The 20,869-nt window shown below is 48.4% G+C and overlaps 1 protein-coding gene across 1 annotated transcript in view; it reads right to left on the minus strand.

Moving 5' to 3' along the window:
- Positions 1–20,869, minus strand: part of LOC123597369 (RH-like protein) — a 36,890-nt gene that overhangs the window by 6,501 nt on the left and 9,520 nt on the right. Inside the window, exons 2-8 of the mRNA XM_045476110.1 lie at positions 20,110–20,296; positions 16,216–16,366; positions 11,935–12,082; positions 10,997–11,166; positions 9,176–9,313; positions 6,879–7,012; positions 1,989–2,068 (exon numbers count right to left, since the gene is read on the minus strand). Coding sequence (XP_045332066.1) covers positions 1,989–2,068; positions 6,879–7,012; positions 9,176–9,313; positions 10,997–11,166; positions 11,935–12,082; positions 16,216–16,366; positions 20,110–20,296 — 1,008 coding nt within the window. The remainder of the gene's footprint in view (positions 1–1,988; positions 2,069–6,878; positions 7,013–9,175; positions 9,314–10,996; positions 11,167–11,934; positions 12,083–16,215; positions 16,367–20,109; positions 20,297–20,869) is intronic.

Here is a 20,869-nt window from a genome sequence, read left to right on the forward strand (position 1 = left end):
TCTTTCCCCTTCCATTGTTCACGTTTTTCTTATTCACCAGCTTTCCTATGTTCAAAGCTACATGGAAAGACGGACGCTCATTGGTCTTGACTCCTAAAGGAACACTGTGAGTGTCTTTTCCTCCATTTTCTTTTTTGACTCCAGTGAAGCATTAAAAAAAGGCCCTCCCAGGGGTTTTACAAGACAGTGCACATCAGTGTCATTTTGTGAATACTAGTGACGATGGTGAATGGTGTCGTAGTCCGGGTGAAGGTTGCCAGATAAAGTAACCTAGGATGCTCAGTTAATTTTGAATTTAAAAAACGGGTGCCTTGTATTTTCACTCGCTAAATCTGGTAACCCTACTCAGGATTGGACTGCCACCACAAATGGAACGCAAACTTACAGAGGGGGGCATTTTTCTCATCTGTATTTCATCTCCTCGACTCTGATGAAAGTTGAGGCCAGTTGGTATATTAAAGTGATTCTAGTCAGTCTTGCTGTCTAAAATCACCCAGGCAATTCCAAAAAGTACCTTCATATTTGCTTTGGAGCATAAAAGAAGCCCAATGATTAGCTACCACGGTCCTTTCATTTTACAGAAAAGCCTCCCAAGGCCCAGGCTCAGAGAGAGTAAACCGATATGCCCAAGGCCATACAACTCTTTTACGTCTGTTAATGCTATTTTCTCTCTTATTTGGCATTCACTCCCTGCTTAGGGAACAATCTATGAATGTCTAACCAATAAAGCTGTTTGCTTGTTGAATAAAGGTGAGCAGTTCTGGACAGAAAGCATCTTTTCACCTAGCATATAAACAAGACTGGCAAATTAGTAACTCCCTGAGGTTCTTCGCTATTCTGTCATATTGCAGGAGCAAAAGCATACTTCAATCCTCTGTTTAAAGATTTCTAATGGCTTCCCATCTCAGAATTATCTCGCTCCTTATTACCACTCTGTTCTCAACCCCTCCCACTCTCCCTTTCACTATATCCATATCAGCCACCCTGAGCATTCTTTGCTCCTGCCTCAGGGCCTTTGCACTTGCTATCCCTTTTCATGGAATGCTCTTCTGCCAAATAAACACATGGTAGGTCTTGTTCCCTCTCTCTGTTCAGGTTTCTGCTTAAAGGTCAACTTACCAGATAGACCTTTCCTTCCCATGCTTTTTTTTTTTTTTATGTTTATTTATTTTGAGAAAGAGAGAGAGTGCGAGCAGGAGAGGGGCAGAGAGAGAGAGGAGAAAAGAGGGAATCCCCAAGCGGGCTCCACATTTAGCACAGAGCCTGACCCAGGGCTGGATCCTACAACCATGAAATCAGGACCTGAGCAGATATCAAGAGTCAGACACTTAACCCACTGAGCCACCCAGGGGCCTCACCCTTCCTCCCCTCCTAAAAGAGTACCCCACCCTCACACTGACTCTGTGCTCCTCTACCCTGAGTCTCCGACAGAGCAAATACTCCACTTCTTGGTTTATTTATTGCCACCCCCTCCACTAGAATATCAACCCCATGGGATGAGGGAACTTGTTTTGTTCACTGTTGTGTCCCTAGTGCCTAAGAATAGTGTCTGGCTCATAGTAGATACTGAATAAATATTTGCTGAACGAAATAATACTTTGAGTATTCTCAGGAAATAAAGGTAAGCTTTTTGGCCGAAGGGTTTCCTTGGCTTTATGCACAAAATTGGGTGGAGCCACCAGCCCTGGGTTCACAAGGTTGCAGTGTCGCCACTCACCCCTACTTACAACCTCAGGAAAGTCTCTTAACTTTCTCTGGCCCTCAGAGTCCACACCTACAGCAAGCGGCCTCTGAGGGCCTTTCCCATGCTGAAATGATGTGATTCTCTTGTTGTTAATCAAGGTCTTAGGGGTTTGCCTCATTTGGCCGGAGCCGAGGGGGTTCACAGAGAAGGGGATGGGTATACACATCCAGCCACGGGGCAGGTACACTCTGGCCCTGAGGCCTGTGCCCTGCACCATGGGGAAGAAGGGTGGTCTCATACTTACCTGTCAAAAGACCAATGAGCAGACCCATGGCCATGGCCAAGCTCAGTGCCCCAATGTCCAAGAGCAACTGGTAGTTAATCCTAGAAATGACAAAGCAGAATATAGTCACATTCAGGCATCAGACGGCAGAGATCAAAAAGGACTGTCTGCATCAGTAACGATGCTGTCAGGAAGGGCTACCAGAAGAACAAACGTCCTCTCCCCTGGCAACACATTCCCCTGTCACATTCCTGCAAAGCCACACAGACACGTAAGAAGGGAAGGGGGGATTCTAAGATCCTCTTTGGCTTACTTCAATTCTCAGAACCCATGGGTGATGAACTTGATCAGGAGGCAGAAAGCCCAGGTTCACGTTCAAGGACTGTCACTAGCTGCATAATCCTAGGCAAGTCACTTAACCTTTCTGAGCCCCAAGTTTCCTCATAGGCAATTAAAGATGAGAGTTCTCTTTCCATCAGGGCAATGCGGAGCATAGCTTGGCTATAAGGCTCATCTCCCCTGCCCACCCCTGTTGAACATACTTCCCTGTCATCCCTCCTTCAAGACAACCCCGAGACCTCGCTTTAAACTACTAAGTGGCCTAGCAGGACATCTATATGACCTTAACAATAGAGAAACATTTCTTAAACAGAACATGCAAATGTAAAGGGAACAATGATAAATTGAACTGTATTAAAATGGAGAACTTCTGTTCATCAAAAGACACCATTAAGAAGGCAAAAGATAACCTACAAAATGTGAGAAGATATTCATGACACATGTATGTGACAAAGGCTCTATAACCAGAATTCCTACAAATCTATAAGAAAAAGACAGAACAGCACAACAAAAAAAAATGGGCAAAAGAACTAAAGAACTTGGAGAGACATTTCACAAAAAAAGATAATCAAATGTCCAAAAAGCATATGAAATGTGCTCTATTTAATCAGTTATCAGGGAAATTAAAATTAAAATGATAAGTTTGAGTGGGTGGCTCAATTAAGCATCCAACTTCAGCTCAGGTCACAATCTCACGGCTCTTGAGTTCGAGCCCGACATAGGGTTGTCTGTTGTCAGCACAGAGCCTGCTTTGGATCCTCTGTCTCCTCTCTCTGTCCCTCACCCACTAGTGCTCACACACGTGTGATCTCTCTTTCTGAAAAATAAACAGTAAGAAAATAATAAGAAAATGATAAATTTGATGCCTAGGAGCACCCAGGGGGCTCAGTCGGCTGAGCATCTGACTTCTGGGCATCTGACTTCGGCTCAGGTCATGATCTCACAGTTCATGGGTTCAGGCCCTGCGTCGGGCTCTGTGCTGACAGCTCGGAGCCTGGAGACTGCTTCCGATTCTGTGTCTCCCTCTCTCTGCCCCTCCCCCACTCACACTCTGTCTCCTACTCTCAAAAATAAATAAACATTAAAAAGTGATAATAATAGGGGCGCCTGGGTGGCTCAGTCGGTTGAGCGTCTGACTTCGGCCCAGGTCATGATCTCACACTTCGTGGGTTCGAGCCCCGCGTCGGGCTCTGTGCGGACAGCTTGGAGCCTGGAGCCTGCTTCGGATCCTGTGTCTCCCTCTTTCTCTGCCCCTCCCCCGCTCACGCTCTCTGTCTCTCTCTCTCTCAAAAATAAACATTAAAAAAAAAAGTAATAATAAATGGGGTGCCTGGGTGGCTCAGTCTGTTGAGTGCCCGACTTTGGCTCACGTCATGATCTCTTCGTTCATGGGTTCAAGCCCCACATCAGGCTCTGTGCTGACAGCTCAGAGCCTGGAGCCTGCTTCGGATTCTGTGTCTCCCTTTATCTCTGCCCTTCCCCCATGTGTGCTCTGTCTCTCTCTCTCTCTCTCTCTCTCTCAAAAATAAATAAACATTTAAAAATTAAAAACATTTTTAAAATAATAATAATAAAATGAGAAAGTTTGATGCCTAGGAACACCTGGGTGGCTCAGTTGGTTAAGCGTTTGACTCTTGATCTCGGCTTAGGTCTTGATCTCAGGGTTGTGAGCTCAAGCCCTGCGTCGGGTTCCACACCATGTGTGGAGCCTACTTTAAAAGAAAAAAAGATAAGTTTGATGCCTAAATGGAGAAAATTAAAAAGAAGAAAAACATGAGGTGTTAGAGAATGTATAGGGTAAGGGGAACTCTCGGGTGCCACAGGTGAAGAAACCAGCAGACTATGGTGGAAAACGGGAAGTTTCCTCTAAAAGGGATCATGGGAATACTGTGATCCAACAATTCTGCTTCTAGGCATTTGCTTAACAGAAGTGCATTTGTATGTTCTAAAAAAAAAAAAAAAAAAAAAAAAGTGCTAGAATGTTCATGGCGGCAACACTAGAATATTCGTAATAGCTCCAAACTGGAAAGAACCCAAATGCTCATCAGTAGTGGATACATAAATTGTGCTGCATTCATACAATAGAACACTGATTTTAACTGTGTTTCTTGGATTCAGTATTTGTCTACTTGGCACTCATTTATCACTGGGCCCAACTAACAGCCGAAATTGTTTACTCCTCTCTCTCCACCAGTCAACTTTCACGGGAGTGCAAAATTCATATTATAACCTGCCCAAGCACAAACTCTAATATATGCTTTCTCTTCCTGCCCAGCCGGAGACCTCCCCCCACTCATTACCCCACCACTACAAACCCAAAGACACAGTCTCAGTTCCAGACCCTCTCTCCCTCTCTCTGCTGCCCGGTCCCTGCATGTGATAAGGTTTTGCAGTCAGAGTTGACTCACAGAGGTGTGCTAGAGCCCGCTCACAGGGTGGGTGCACAGGCCGTGTTCTCAACCCTTCCTAAGTGTACCCGCTCAGTGACAGCCCCTTGATGGCTTGCAATTGGCCACAGAAGGGAGTATTTGCACCACTGCAGTCGGGGCTTTGTTTGTTAATCCTTTAGCAGCACCCCATTGGTCAACCGGCCTTTGTTTTCCTGTTCTTTGCTATCGGCCAGCGGTCTCCAACTGGTTTATGGGAGAATCACCTAGAGGGCTGGGTGGAAGACAGATTGCTGGGCTCCCATAGCCAGATCTCTTTAAATTTTGCGGGGTGAAGAGAGATGGGGGCGGGGGAGAGAATCTCAAGCCGGCTCTGTGCTGAGCGGGGAGCCCCACGCCGGGCTGGATCCCATGACCCCGGGATCGTGACCTGAGCTGAAATCAGGAGTTGAGCACTTAAAAGCAACAGCCACCCAGGCGCCTACCTCATCACCAGATTTCTAACCATGCAGGTCTGGGGTAGGGTGGGATTTACTGCTCTAGGAGAGCCACAGAATCACAGACTTAGGAAGCTAGAAGGGCAGGTGGCTCTGAAGTCACAGATTGGCCACCCCGGAGCAGAATTTGGCCCACACGATGTGTCTTGACGATTTTGAATCTTTTGCCGATGCTTGGGAGTGTAGGTGCATAGCTCTGGAGTTTTGGCTTCTCTTGAAAAGTCACATCTGGGGACACCGAGCCTTGGTCCCCGCGCAGTTATGGTCGCCTGGTGCTGAGGAGCAACTTCCCACTGTTTTCCAGCCTCCCCTTGCTGCTCCCATTTTTTGACCTTACCGGCCCGGCCCCAGCAGGCACCTGAGCTTTACAGAGGGGACTCAGGGGCCCAGAGAGGGGAAAGGATTTGCTGAGTTGCACAGCTGTTAAAACGGTGGCAGACACACCATCGGAGCCCCACTGAGGTGTCTCCCCACCTGGAGATAGGCTCCAGCCAAGTGACTTAGGGCAGATCACTACCCCACACGTATCATTTCTTGGAATATGATAGTACCTCACAGGGTGGTCGTGAGGATTCCATGAGATGATGCATACGATGATTTTCGCGTAGTGAGTGCCTGGCATCTAGAAAGCTGTCAATCAACAGCAGCGATTGTTATCAGTACCATTACTGCGATCGCTATATCAGTTCATCCGGAAAAACCTATCCCCGTATCATGCCCAAGTCACTTTTTCATTTTATGTGCGCCACGCCTGGAAGATAGTCACGCAAGCCCCGGGAGGTGATGGCCAGGGCTCGGGTATGTGAAACCAGTCGCCGCCATCCGTTGTCTGGAGGACATAGGATCTGAGCCGAGTCCGGAGACCCACGTTCCTGCCTCACAGTGAGACCTTGGCCAAGCTCCTCCTCTCCCCAGGCCTCAGGGAGGGTTGTGCTTAGTGTTTTCTTACATGAAAGTATTACATCCTGGGGCGCCTGGGTGGCTCAGTCGGTCGAGCGTCCGACTTCAGCTCATGATCTCGTGGTTCATGGGTTCGAGCCCCGCGTCGGGGTCTGTGCTCACAGCTCAGAGCCTGGAGTCTGCTTTGGATTCTGTATCTACCCCTCTCTCTGCCCCTCCCTAGCTTGTGCGCGCGCGTGCACACTCTCTCTCTCTCTCAAAAATAATCAACATTAAAAAAAATGTTTAAGAAAAAAAGTATTCAATCCTTTTAACCACAAGGCGCCTGGCCTCAAGTCGCCTCCAACAACCCTAGGAGGGAATGCGCCATCAGTGTCTGCATTCATAATCAGGCAATGAGGCTTAGAGAGATCAGGTAGCGTGCCTGCTGGTACAAGGTCAGAACAAGTCCGACTGCACAACACTCTTCCCCGCGACCCAAACCACCAGCGGCTGTAAAACAGACTCGGCTGGCTTGGCCTGATTGACCTGCTCTGTCAGGTCATCTGGGGGAGCCTCACACCTGTCTGCCTTTGCCCCGCCCCTAAGCTGTCCTTCCTGGAAAGCAGCCACGGCCTGGAGAGGTAGGGGCTCTGCAGGGTTTACTAATCCATCTGCCGACAAATATTTGCTAAGGCCTGCTGAGTGCCCGGCTCTGAACACGTGTGCCTCAGCAAAAGGCGCCGGCGGGGGGCGCGTTTCACCCCGAGCTGAATGGGGGCGTGAAGGGGACGAGCCGAGTGACTCACATGGCACTCTTGGTCTGGTCGACTTGATACGTGATCAGCACGATGTGGGCGATCTCTCCGAGGAGCCCCGGCAAGCCGAAGGTGTAGTACACGCCACCGGTGTCGTGGATCCCCAGCACGTGGTTAAAACACATCTAGAACAAGAGTCACATAAGCAGATGTACGTGCAGGACTGGGACTCTCCACCCGGGTTTTCCACAGATCCTTGGCCTCCAGGGCCCCCAAAGGGGGTAGGCATTGGGGCTCCCCTACGGAAGCGCGTCTCGGACCTGCACGTGCCCGGGCATCACGCGGGGAGCTTGTTAGACCGCAGAGGTAGATACGGTGAGCCTGGGGCCTGAGATTCTGCATTTCTAACAAAGTTGCGGGTGATGCCAAGGCTACGGGTCCACTGACCAGCCTCTGGGAAGCAAGGGTCTAGCGCAGGCCTGATGACCCTGTGTTGTGAAAAGTCCGTCCTGTGTGTCGTAGCACGTGAAGCAGCATCCCTGGGCTCTCCCTCTAGATGCCAGGAGCATCCCCGCACAGTGTGTCAACCAAATAATGTCTGTGCATGCTGTCAAGCGTCCCTGGAGGGGATGATGGTGGGTGACTGAGACCCACTGGTCTAGTCCAAACTTAACTGCCACCCCAAAGACAGCATGGCTAATGAGAAGAAAAGAATGCGACCACCCCTCCAGACTTATCCTCACCACTCCTTCCCCTCTGCATCTTAAGCCTTCCAGGGGGCCATGAGCCAACATACGTGGATACAAACGCAAATTAGACAGGCCAGTTCCCTCCTGAGGATCCCCTTTGCCGTCAGAATAAAAACCCAGACTCCTCAACCTGCCCAGGGGATACACCTGAGTATCTCTCGTCTCTCAAGACTGTGGTGCCACCACACTCCCAGGTGAGCTCAATGCTTTGGTGTCTCTTCTCACCATTGAGCCTTTGAACACACTGTGCCTTCTGTCTGGAATACGTTGCCCCTCGCTTTGCCTGGCTAATATTAGTCATCTGTCAACATGTGGCTGAGACACCCTCTGCTCCAGGAGGCATTTCCTGATCCGTCCCAGGCTGGCCTAGATGGGCTTCGCAGCAGCTGCCACATGGTTGTGTATTCATTTGTCCATTTCCCTCACTGCCCCACAGCCCGGGAAGCAGGATCAATGTGAAAACATACATGCTGAGTGAACGAACGAACGAACGAAGGAGTGAATCATCTCTGAATCATTCCCCCAGTGACAGAGTCAAGGAAACAGGCACAGAGGAAGCAATGGACACCCAGCCTGATGAGAACTCGTTACGCAGTTTTTGGCTGTATGCTCCTCCTCTCAGAATCGGGCCTCAGAGCAGAAGAGCTACAAGACATTTATTCCAGTTCCAAAGGTGAAGAGCAGACTACTCACGGCTGGTCAGATCAAATTGTCGGTACGTTTTCCCCTATCTTGGATTGAAACTGCCTCCCGGAATATCCACTGTTCATCCAAGTTCAGCTTCTTAAAAATCTACTCCTTTTTCTCCTCCCAAGCCTTCAAACCCATGAAGGGTTGTTGCTCCTAAATATTTCTCTTAGAAGCGTATTAGAACAAAGTGGCTATTATGGGGTATCCGGGCATTATTAGTAACTGCTGAGTATGGAAGGAAGAAAAGTCCATCTGCTTAGAAGAACTAAACAATCAGAAGTGGACATGGCCTGGATTGGCCCAGAGTCCCTCTTCTGGCTGCTGCCCTCCCCCCCTCATTCATGTGGCTCATGGGCAGCGGCCACGTATGTATGTTATGCTCCAGCCCCCCCTACGCCCCAGCCCAAGATAAGCACGCTGTCCAAGCTAAACCAAGGAGTCCCTTCTCCAGAACACTTGGGTATAGGGCCGAGAGATTCTACCTGGCTGCTTTCCTGAAGACCAAGACTACATTCCCCCATGTGGGTAGGAGAAGAAGAGGGGGAAGGAAGTCTACAGAGTGAGGTTAGAGCGGATATTCAGGAGAAGCAAAGAAAGAAGAAGAGCCGGGACTTCTTGGGCTCCTTACGACACTCCTGTCCCTGGTGTCAGCCATTCTTGGGTTCCCAGCAGCATATTCTAATATTCCCCCCCAGGCCTGAGCAAACTTGAGTGGATTCTGTTAGTTGCTCCCCAGATCCTAACAAATGTACCATCCAACCTGGGTGGGTATCTCACCCAAGCTTTGAAGCCAGCCTGAGAAGGTGCCAGGGCCTGCCTAATGGAGCCCATGGCACTGCATGGCCCCACCATGCTCCCGGGGCCCTGCTGGTCTAAGGCACATCAGGGTGTTGGTTGCCCAGTTCTTACCGGCAGGCACAGGGCTCCTCCGGTGGAGATCAGTCCAGCTGTAAGGCCCAGCACCATGGCAAGCCAAGGAGAGCTGATCAGATAACACGAGGCACCCACAGCCACACCTCCGGCCAGTACCGCATTGTGGATATGATTCTGCAAAGAAACAGCTCGTGAGCGAGTGAAGCGAGGCACAGAGAGGACAACATCTCGCCCAGGGTTGCTTGGTAAGCTGGTAGCAAGCACACCGTAATATCTTCCCTGCTTCACACCCCTTCCTCTCCATTGAGAGTCCATGACCTTCATCAATTGTCTTAATCTTACTCCACTTCTCAGGCTCAGGGGGCAGGCAATCTGACTGGGAGGCGTTGAACTTCAAAGCGCATCCCAGTCACCCTTGCGCTTGTTAGTGATGTGTCTTTGGCCACCTAAGCATTCGTGCTTCAGCTTTTCCGCCAGAAGAATGGAGTTTTAGCAGTACCTACTTAATACGGTTACGGTAAGATTAAATGAGTTACCACATGTACAACTCTGAGCCCAGGGCCTAGCTAGCAGGGACCGTGAGTAAAGGCTCAAGAAATATAACCCATCATTATTGCTTTTACTATTTTTATCATTATTATTGGCTATTTAGTGATTCTGCCACTCTGTACCACTGGACCTAACGTCAGTAAGCTCGCCCTTGTGGGGCGCCTGGGTGGCTCAGTGAAGCATCCGACTCTCGATTTCAGCTCAGGTCATGACCTTACGGTTCATGAGTACGAATCCCATGTTGGGCTCCACGCTGCTGGTGTGGAGCCTGCTAGGGATTCTCTCTTTCCCTCTCTGTCCCCCATGCACACACTCTCTCTCTCTCTCAAAATAAATTAAAAAAAATAATAATCTAGCCCTTGTTCCTGGGTCACATTTCGGTTATGTCCTTTGTTCCTCTAGAACAGGGTGGGTTCTTGCTACTTCCCTCTGCTCCCCTCCACTCAAACCAGGTCTTGGGAGATCTGGGCCCTGGGACCAGCTTCTGGCTTCTCTGACCTTCTGGCCACACTTGCCTCCCTAGATGTCCCCCCCTTGTCTGAGCCTAGACTCCCTGTCACCATGGGGCTCCCCCAGAAGGACACTCATGCCTCTTAGTGTTTAACCTGTCATGGATGGCCACATTCTGTCCACTCCAGGCCTTGCTGTCTCTCTAGACTTTTTCCCATGTCCCCTGGCTGGTTGGCCCCATACCTGATCTTCATGGGAAACCGTTTTGTCTTTAGCTCTACCTTTGCACACGTCTTTTCCCCCCAAACTCACACACACAGACTCCCTGGCCACATTGGTAATAGCCAGTGATGTTGGCCATGGAGCACTTTATGAGCATGTTCTTGGAAGTCCCTCTTCACATATGAGCCGGTGTAGCTCCAAAGGTTTAAGTGGCTTAGCCAAGATTACATGGCTAAAGTAACATACTCCTTTACCTCTGATTCTATTCACTCCATTCTAGAAATTTCTTAGGGGAAGGGGAGAGACTGACCGATTCTATTCTAGCTCTTCTCTGCTGACTCTTCCTCATGGTGGCTGGCTTTAGTAACTAGCAGAAACAGGTTTCAAACTTATGTCTGTTTGATGTCAACACTGATAGATTTAATCACTCCCCGAAGACAGCCTTTGATCATTTCATGGTCTCTACACTCTAGTTCCCATTTTGATAAGCCAGTGCCCTTCCCCGATGCTCCGATGCTCCGTGACACTGCAGACAAGACTCTGTCACCCAGTGGGGCTAGCTCTGGGACAGGAAGCGTGAAGATGTGTCCAGCCTGCAAGACCTAAGTGCTCCCCAAGGGACAGCCCCCTCCTCACCATGTTGATCTTCCCTTGGGGGTGAGCCAAGGACGACACCGAGATGGCTGTCACCGCGCTGACCGCAAGAGCATAGTAGGTGTTGAACACGGCATTCTTCCTTTCGTTTGGAGAGTCCAGCAGCAGAGCAGAGTTGAAACTCGGCCAGAATATCCATAAGAAGAGGGTTCCTGGGGGCCAGAAAGGGTCATTTCCCAGAACCAGCACTCCTACTCCAAAGCCTGAGCCTGTGGGCGCTTCCTGGAGTGGGCAAGTCTCAGCCTGGTCACTTTCTAGCTATGTGACTCTGGGCAAGTCATGTCTCCTCTGAACCTGAAATTCTCAGGTTGATAGGGCCCAACTAACACACTTTACAAGCAAAAAACCTAAGGCCCAGAGAGTTGAGATCAACAACCCCCAGGCCTCCTGAGTCTGACTTGTGATGGCCCAATGCTTATTTTGAGAACGTAATGTGCCAATTTCATTTGGCCTCATAGCTGGCTGTTGGGTCACCTGCTGCCCAGCTCACTGCCTGATTTCCTCCCAGCCTCTCCTGGGAGTCAGGGTTCAGCATTTCCGCTGCAGCTTTGCAGGATACACCAGTATGACCGTCCTCTTCCCCTCCCTGTCCCTCTCTCCACTGCTGGCCTCTGCTTTCTCCACTAATCCACTTCCCTCCCTTAACTTGAGGACAAAAGGATTGGGCAAACTGATTTAAACTCAAGTACATGAGCCTTCCCTCTCCTCTGGATATTAATGAAGGGCGTTGCCCTAGAAGGGATTGTGAATCCATTCAACACCACTCAGGGAAATGAGTCATCATGGAGGGGCTCTGAGGACCCTGAGTGGGTTGGTAAAGGAGAGAGAGATTTTTCCCCAGAGCCATCTGGGAACCTCTGGCTCACTCCAGGGGTGAGACCCCCCCCCCCGACCCACACCCCACCCCACCTTGTCCTCACCCAGCATGCCAAACAAACTGGAGCTCTTTGCTGTCTGATCTTTCTCCATCACTCTCTTATGCAGAGGCCTCCGGAAGCTCCAGGCCACCATCAGCCCAAAATAGGCTGCAAACACGTGGATGTGCATCATGTTGACGTGGTTGTCCTTCTGCAACAAAGGCAGTGAATGCCCACAGCCTCCGCCCATGGGCCAATCCCCGGGAGACAGTTCTGAGCTTCACCTTAGAGGTGTGACTTGGGAGTCATGAGACCAGCGTTTGGCGCTTAGCCAGCCCAGCAGCTCCCCTCTCAGAGGAGACCTGGGAGTAACCATGTACTTATTCCAGGGAAATTGCTGGTTGGCCTTATCAGTAGCTCTTACATGCTTTTGGCTGGGATCCACTTAGGTGAGGCAAAAAGCCACATGGACATGCGCCCCCACTGCTTCCTACTTTTGGCAGAATTGATGGAGAGGTGAGCAATATAAATTTTGCAGCATAAAGCAGCCAGACTTTATAATGCTGAACTAAAAGTCTTTAGTAAATGCTAGACATACGCTAAGTTTGCTTTATGAACATCAAAGTTAGTCATCCTTAATAACTCACTTAGTGGACCACTCGTAAGTCCTGTCAACTGTGCCTTCAAAGAAATATCCAGAACTGGCAGAGTTTTTACCACCATGCCTCACTGGCCCCACCTTGATTTAAGCCCCACCATCACCCCTACCCCAAATTATTGCAATAATCACCGTCCCCCTACTGACTCCTCTCCACATGGCAGCCAGAGCGACCCTGTGAACATCTCAGTCAGCGCATGGCCATCTCTGTTCAGAATCTTCCAATGGTTCCTGTCTCGCTCAATGTCCATATCCACGTTCTTGCTCTGACCTATAGAACCCTCTGTGACTTGCTCGCTCCCTAACCTCCCCGGCTTCACCTCCTGCTCCACTCTTGACACACTCTCACTCTTTCTCAAACCCACAGATATGCTCCCATGTCAGTCCCACTTCATACTGGCTTTTCCAATGCCTGGAATGCCAGGTGAAAGGAGTGAGCCACCATGGGTGCAGGCAGGCAGGGGGTGCATTGTCTGGAGAGAATTTAAAATAATAATAAAAGCAATTAAAAGCCTGTCTTTTTATTATCACCACGTGCCAACAATTCTGAACAGCGTGGGCAATAAAATACTCCTGGAAGAGGCAGGCCACTCCTACCGCCCTGCCCTTGACCTGCCCTTATAGGCAGACACCCATGTGGCTTGTACACTTGCTGCCTTCATGTCTCTACTCAATTTTTTTTTTTTTTTTTTTTTTTTTTTTTTTTACTCAGGGAAGCTTTCCCTGGCCACCTTGTTAACATTTTATCCCTCTTTCAACTCTTCATATCTCCTTTCCCATTTTATTTTTTCTCTGTAGTACTTAACACTCTCTAACACGCAATACCGTTTGCCTATTTGATGGTTTATTGGCAGCCTTTCCCTCTGGAATGGAAGGTCCCCAACAGTTGCCTTGCCTAAAAGACGCCCGCTACATAATAGACATGGAATAGACATGTGAAATGAACGAGTGAACGGGAAGGATACCTTCACACATTTCACTTATACATGAAAACGAAAGTCTGTGATAGTCCCTTGTAAAAAACTGTGTGAGGTCCCCCAGGAATCCAGGAACCACAAGAGGGGATTGTTGGCGTGGAATACTGTACCCATTTCTCGAGTTGCCTCCACTGAAACAGCTCTGGTTGCTGCCTCTGGTTTCCTCCTGAGTCTTTCCACTCAAGAACCCAGGCTGAACTGAAGTTCCGAGGTGAAGCGGCCACCTCTCAAAATCAGTACTAAATCCTCCTGTGCACCATCTCACCTAGCGATTCAAAGCCGCAGAGAAGAGAGGAGAGGAGATGGCTTTGAATAACTGCGGCCTTTTAAAACAATCATTACGAGGACCCCGGCAAAGCAGGCACAGGTTTACAAAGAACGGCACACAACGCGCGTGGCAGCTCTGGGAATTTACCCCTTCTCTTGACTAGCCACGTGTTTACTCGGTGGCCGCCTACGCTGGCTGCAGCTGATTGGCCCAGAGTAGACATGTGGCCGCGGGAGCCAATCAGATTCTATCTTACTGGACCATAGACCTGGGACTAGCTGAGAGCAAAGAGAGCTGTTTCCCCGTAGGATCTGGGCCTTAGAGGCGCATGAACAAGAGCGGTAGGAGAGATACGTGGTCTCCACCAAAGAGAAAGCTGATGTGCACAGAAGTTGGATGTACAGGGAGGAACAGAACCCAGAGATGGAGAGCGTGAACTGCCTGGGGTCTTCAAGACTCCTCAGATCTACTTCCAGTCCTGAGACTGGCTGCTACCCCTTGCCTTTGGTGGTCCTTATGTTAAATTCTCCTCTTTTTGTGTAAAAAAGCTCCAGTGCAGTTTTCTTCCTTGAAAGTAAGGGGTGGGAATTAATCCTTGTAGTAAGCAGAGAGAAGCGGCAGAAAATGGAAGTATGCCTGGGTGAATCCCTGAGCCCATAGTGATCTAAATAAATAAACAAACAAGCAAATAAATAAAAGCATGAATGGAGAAGAAGAGAAAGTTCTTTCTTACAGCAGAACGGTAACTAATGAATGTGGAAGGGAAGATGGAATCAGAAAAAACAATGGGGGTGGGGGAGCGCCTGGCTGGCTCAGTTGGTGGAGTGTGTGATTCTTGATCTTGGGGTTATAAGTATGAGCCCCACCTTGGGGTTTAGAGATTAGAGATCTCTAAATAGAGATTATTTAAGTAATACATAATTTAAGTAAACAGATTACTTACAAATAAAGTCTTTTAAAAAAGGAAAAAAAATACTGGCAATCATCGTAGTACTGTTTCAGGCAAAAAAAAAAAAAAAAATCAACATGCTAAAATCAGTGTGTGAAAAACATGATAAGAAACAGGATACTATCTTCCCACAAGATGTTTATTAATTATAAAGGGGAAAACAGTAACTTTGCAGTGGAAGAGCCCGGCAGACATCATCTTAACAGGTGATCAGAGTTAACATCCTCAGTAATGGGACAAATTGATAGCATGTGTCTCTTGATTCTTTGCGCTGAGTAGGACATAACATCACTTCTGTGTAATTTCTGCCAAAAATGCATATTCTTCAACTAATCATGAGGAAACACTACACAAAGCCACATTCAACAAAATAACTGGCTTAGGTGCAGTATTGGTGATATAGTGGTGAACATAGCTGCCTTCCAAAATAAATGGCTTATAACCTCGAAATATGTCCAGTTCCTGAGAGATAAAGACTGAGAAGCTGTTCCAGATCAAAGAAGTTTAAGGAGACATGAGAAATGAATGGAAAGTGTGATCATGGACCCAAAAGAAAAAAATATAATATTTATATTTATATATTTTTAACTTTATGTATATAAACTTTTCAAACTTTATATATAATATTATATATATTTATATATTTTTATTTATATAAGCTAAACTTTATATATATTTTATATATATGTAAAACTTTATATATATATAAACTAAATATATATTTATATTTATATAAACTTTAAACTTTATATATATGTAAACTTTATATATATATATTTATATTTTTTAAACTTTGCTGTAACAGGATGTTTTGGGAAAATTGGTGAAATTTGAATAAGATAATATTGTGTTAATGTAAATTTCCAAAGTTTGTTAATTGAACAACCGTTATGTAATAGAATGCCCTTATTTATAGGAAATATACACTGAAGTAGGGGTTAAAATGAAGTCCTATAGACAGATGGGGAGAACCAAAAATTAATAAATGGTAAGAACTTCCTATCTAAATTTCCAATCTAAACTGTTCCTTTTCCCTCCCCAAATGTCTCCAGCTCCCTTGAAAAGACCTGCCAGCGGACGCTATGCTCCTTGCTGATTATCTACCTGCCTCTTGGTCGCTGAGGATTTCAGCACCTGCCTTACAATCTTTCTCTCCATCACTCCCCCAGGTCATCATCTTGGTCCATCCAACTCCCTCTATCTGTTCCTTGATCCTTTTTCTTCTAATATCTTTCTCCTGCATTACACTTCCGTCACCCACATCCCCTGTCAAACCTTAGACCTGTCATCACCGGCAACTGTACCACCTCTGGTTAAAGCCATTAGGTTGCTATGTTTAAACGTTTAGCATAGACCACACTTTGGACCCCCATCTGGGCCTGTATTTTTTTTTAATCCCAGAAAACCCACCAAATGGAGGTGGTGTTCCGCAACCCCCACACCTCCTGACCCCTCCTCCCCGAAGTCCCCTCCTCGCAGCGCTGTTACTCACAATGAAGTACTTCCTCTGGATCATCCTCATGACATCAAAGGCTGTCACCTCCACCAGTGCCATCAGCACCAGCTGCACCAGGTTGGTCTTGCCTAGAACGGCACCCGCTGAAATGAGCACAGACATGGCGCTCATGGTGGCCAGCTTAATACTGGGGGAGAGAGAGAGATGACTGAAAAGACTCCTCTCATTCATGCATTCACTTATTCCCTCGTTCAACCAGCCTGGTGCTGTTTGAGAAGCTGAGGACGCAATAGGAGAACAAGAAGACAAGATTCCACCCACACGGGGACTGATGATGCCCCATCTAGGGTCTCCTTGGGCTCCTTCCCCCATCAGGGGGGCATCAATATCTGAGAAATTGATCCACACATACTCATCCCTGCTGAAGACACTCCGATTCACGGTGTAGGAATTTCTTGTAAGAATGTCATCGTGAGTTACAGGGGCTGATTGTTCCCTCAGGGCCCCCTTCTGGGGTCTGACAACTGGGGCGCTGCTCCCCCAGCTTCTCTTCCGCCTTCATCTCGCAAAGATGCTCAATAGAGGGCGCTCTTCACCTGTTGGCCTGCCTGTCATTCAAGCACCCGCCACCCTCTCCTTGGTAGTGGAGCCTGGGTTTAGAAGTAGGACAAGCCTGGCTTCCAGTCCCAGCTTTTCCACTTGAGCAGCTCTTTAATCTCACTGAGCCTGTTCCTTCCTCTGAAAATACGACCGATGATGATATTTATCTCATGGTAGTGCTGTGGGGATTAGAAGGAAAATTTGTGCATGTGTGTCTAGCACCGCGATTGGCACAAAGGACTAACTCGGGAGTAGAAGCCTGCATTGTTAGCACTATTGCTGATTCCTTCCTTGCCTTGACAAATGAGCAAGCTCAGTGTGGGGATTCAAGAGGAGAAAACAACTTGTTTTCAAGGTACTTATGATCCAGCTGAGGAGATGGGGCTGACACTGTGAGTCTGTCCGCAAAGACTATCCATGATATCATGTGGCTAGGGGGGTGGCTCACTGGAGGGAGAGAGCAGTGTGGACTGGGTTCATCAGGGAGGGCTTCCGGGGGGAGGCGGCACTAAGCAGAACAATCCATGGTGGTTAAACCAACCCACCCTCCTCTGGGCGCCTTGCTCAGAGACTCCCTCCCCTCCCTAATGCTACCACCAACCACCATCAGTACAAAATAACATAATTTGTTAAGCATTATGTATAACAGCCTTGCGACTACACCCCCTCGTTTAAATTTTAATCTTCTGGCGTACCTGGATGGCTCAGTCAGGTGAGCGTCCAATTTTTTATTTCAACTCAGGTCATGATCTGTGCTGGCAGTGTGGAGCCTACTTGGGATTCTCTCTCTCCCTCTCTCTGCCCCTCCCCTACTCGCTCGCTCTCAAATAAACCTTTAAAAGAAATAAGTAAATAAGTTTTAATCTTCTAAGTGGCCTTCGGTAAACAACGCTAGGGTACCAGTCAGTACCTTCACATTACAGAACAGGACACTGAGACTAGAAGAGGTGACTCTTTGGGCCATAAAGCTAGTTAACAACAAAAGTTGAGGCTCAAACCCAGCTGGCCTGGATCCAAAGCCTGTGCTCTGAAGTCTGGACACAGCCTCCTCGGCATTTGCTGCCAACGTAGTGTCTTGCTTAAGGCTCAGGGACTTCAGAGGGAAGATCAGGAGAGGACCAAGGGCCTGGGAAGGAGTCTCACAGGGATCAGGAATTATTTAGAACCGGAGTTACTCAAAGTTTCACCACGACTGGCCGTGTTATGTCTTTTGGGTGAGCACTCATTTAACTGAATTGGCGAGGGCCTGATTCAAGAGGACATGTGCCAGTGGTGGGATTCCAGACCCCAGGGGCCAGTTGGCACTGGGGAGGTGTCGAGACTGAGAAGTGCAGTGTTTAGGAGTGCCGTCTCCAGTCCAGCCAGCTTAGGTTGGAATCCTGGCTGTGTGACCTTGGGCAAATCACTGAACCACTCTGTGCTTCTGTGTCCTCGCCTATAAGGTGGAGGCAAGGCCTATGAGGCTATTCTAAGGGTAAACTGAGTTGATATATTTCAAGCACAATAAGAGGGTTGGTTATCGCCACTATCCTCTGGTGGAGGCCTCCTGAACCTTTCAAAATACAGCATTAAAAATATCACAACTTTCAGGGTTCTTTTTATTTTCATTTTGTTCCAGTAACCATTTACTAAGTCTTCACTACGTGAGGAAAACAAAGGACAAAGCCGAGTGGGACAGGCCCCTGCCCTGAAGGGACTGGTCATCGGTGACTCAAAGCAACTCAGTGCCAAGTCAGGCTGTACAGCTCAGGGGAGGCCGAGGGGGAAGGGGAGGGCGCTGTACCAGAGGCAAGCCTGGCCCCGTCTCCTGCACCAGCCCAGCCCCTGGAAAGGTCGGGAAGAAGCTCTCAGTTCCAATCTGGGAAGCCAGTCCTAGTGGCGGGAGTGGGGGGGGGGGGGGGGGGCGGGGAGAGAGGGTCACAGCTGGGAGGATCCAAGCGGTCAGAGGCGGGGCAGGGGAGTTCACTCAGGCTGCAAAGGGCCTCTTCTTGTCTTCCTGGATTGAGTCAAGAACAAGTTGGTCCCTGTGGGCGGGAGACCTTAGAAGGAGCAGCCCAGAGATGCCTGGACAGTAGGTACAGGAGGCTGAAGGTTTGTGTGACCTTAAGCCAAGGCAGCAGAAACGCCAGACCAGGGCCACCGCTGTCAGAGCTCCTCCGGAGAGTCCCCTTTGCCTCTTCCCAGGTGTTTCTTGGGGGGATGGGGTGGGGACACATTGAATCCCCGTGGGGATTAGCCTAAAACTTGTTAGAAGAAAAAAATGTGGAGGTTTTTATCAGGGTCAGTAGAGAACCGACCGGGCTCTGTATGTTTCATGTTCTGACCACCCTGGAGTGTGTGGGAAGGGCTGCACACAGATAGTTAAAAGCTAAAGCCATTTTCCACCCCTTAACTGTGTGACCCTTGGCAAATGCCTTATGCTCTCGGAGCCTGTACACCAGTTAGCCCGCTGCTGGGAGGGTTAAACGAAACCATGTTTGTGTACTGCCTGGTATGGTGTTTGGCTCACGAGGAGATGTTCAACAGCGGTGCTCAGAGATGCAGGGCTTCAGAGGGGAAGATGGAGTGGCCTGGAGAGCTGACAGGTCCCCCAAGATGGGATTTACCATCATCCTCTGGGCAGGACAGAGATTCAGAGGTGGAGAAAACCAAAAACCAATTTTCAAGGTAAATTCTACCTAGTTTCTCCTGTCATGGGCTAACGGCTTTTTTAATTTTGAAAAATTTTTTGTCTTTTTTTTTGGCGGGGGGCTCGGCACCATGCCCAACGTGGACCTTGAACTCATGCCGCCGAGATGAAGGTTTGCATGCTCTAGCGACTGATCCTTCCTATTCAGTAATCATCACATTCCCCATGTGACCATTATTCTGACTCCTAGCAACATGGGTCATTTTGCTACTTCTAAGAGTTTCATACAAATACAGCCAAATGGATCAACCTTAATTGAAAGGCGTGGCTATTTCTTGCTCACCAACATTTGAGGACTAGCAGTACTTTTTTTATTTTCAAGAGACTGTGATATTTCTTTTTCTTTTCTCTGTAATCTCTATTCATTTTTCTTTGAACCCATGCTGCTTGTGTAACTTTACAAAATCACAGTCAATAATAAAGAAAGGACTTGGGGAGGGCTGTAGATCTGAGCCCGGGGTTGTCAGAGGAAATACAGGATTCCCAGTTCAATTTGAATTTTAGATAAAGAGTGGGTAATTTGTGAGGGTATATCCTAATATCGCGTGGCTTCAAGGGGACATCCCAGCTATTCTAGAACCAGCCCTCTTGGGCCCCATACCTCAAGGATCCACAAAACGATCCAGCCACCGTCTGGTTACCTGGACAGTTTGATGACCACCTTCTTAGGGGAGAGCTGCTCCAGGAACCCATCCAGTAGGACTGCCCACTGCACTGCCAGGGCCAGCAAGAAGAGGTTGAAGGCCACGCTGCTCCAGCCGTATCGCCGCAAAGACGAGTTGATGAAGCCAAAGCCAAGGGCCACCATGATGGTAACATCCTGCAGGACTGCCCAGGAGCAGATATGGAGAAGGAGAAAGGGAGGCAGACGAGACGGAAAGTTGTATGAAATTGGAATTTACAGAACTTACAGAATTAGAATGTACCTACATTCCATGTGAATTTGCGGGGCGGCAGCTGGAAGGGATCATTAAAGAGTGCTTGGGCAAGTTGCTTTGGCTCTTTGAGCCTCAGTCTTCTCATCTGAATCATGGGGAAAATACATAGCAGGCAGGGCTGAGGCAAAGATTCGATGAGCTAATGCTGGGTAGGCACAAAGGCAGGGCCTGGCCCATAGTAAGTGCTCAGTAAATGTAGCAATTATTATTACTAAACTCGATGGAATGAACATGTGTCAAACATCTGTATTGATGCTTGGCACATGGTTGACATTCAATGAAGGTAATTACCGCTGCTATGGAGGATCAGATTCAACCTCCTGATCATGTACGTGAGAAAATAAGGCCACACGGGGCACCTGGGTGGCTCAGTTGGTTAAGCATCTGACTTTGGCTCAGGTCATGATCTCACGGTTCATGGGTTCCAGCCCTGCATTGGGCTCTGACAGCTCATCCGCTGACA

The sequence above is a fragment of the Leopardus geoffroyi genome, chromosome C1 (genome assembly GCF_018350155.1).
Source record: "Leopardus geoffroyi isolate Oge1 chromosome C1, O.geoffroyi_Oge1_pat1.0, whole genome shotgun sequence".
Lineage (NCBI taxonomy): Eukaryota > Metazoa > Chordata > Mammalia > Carnivora > Felidae > Leopardus > Leopardus geoffroyi.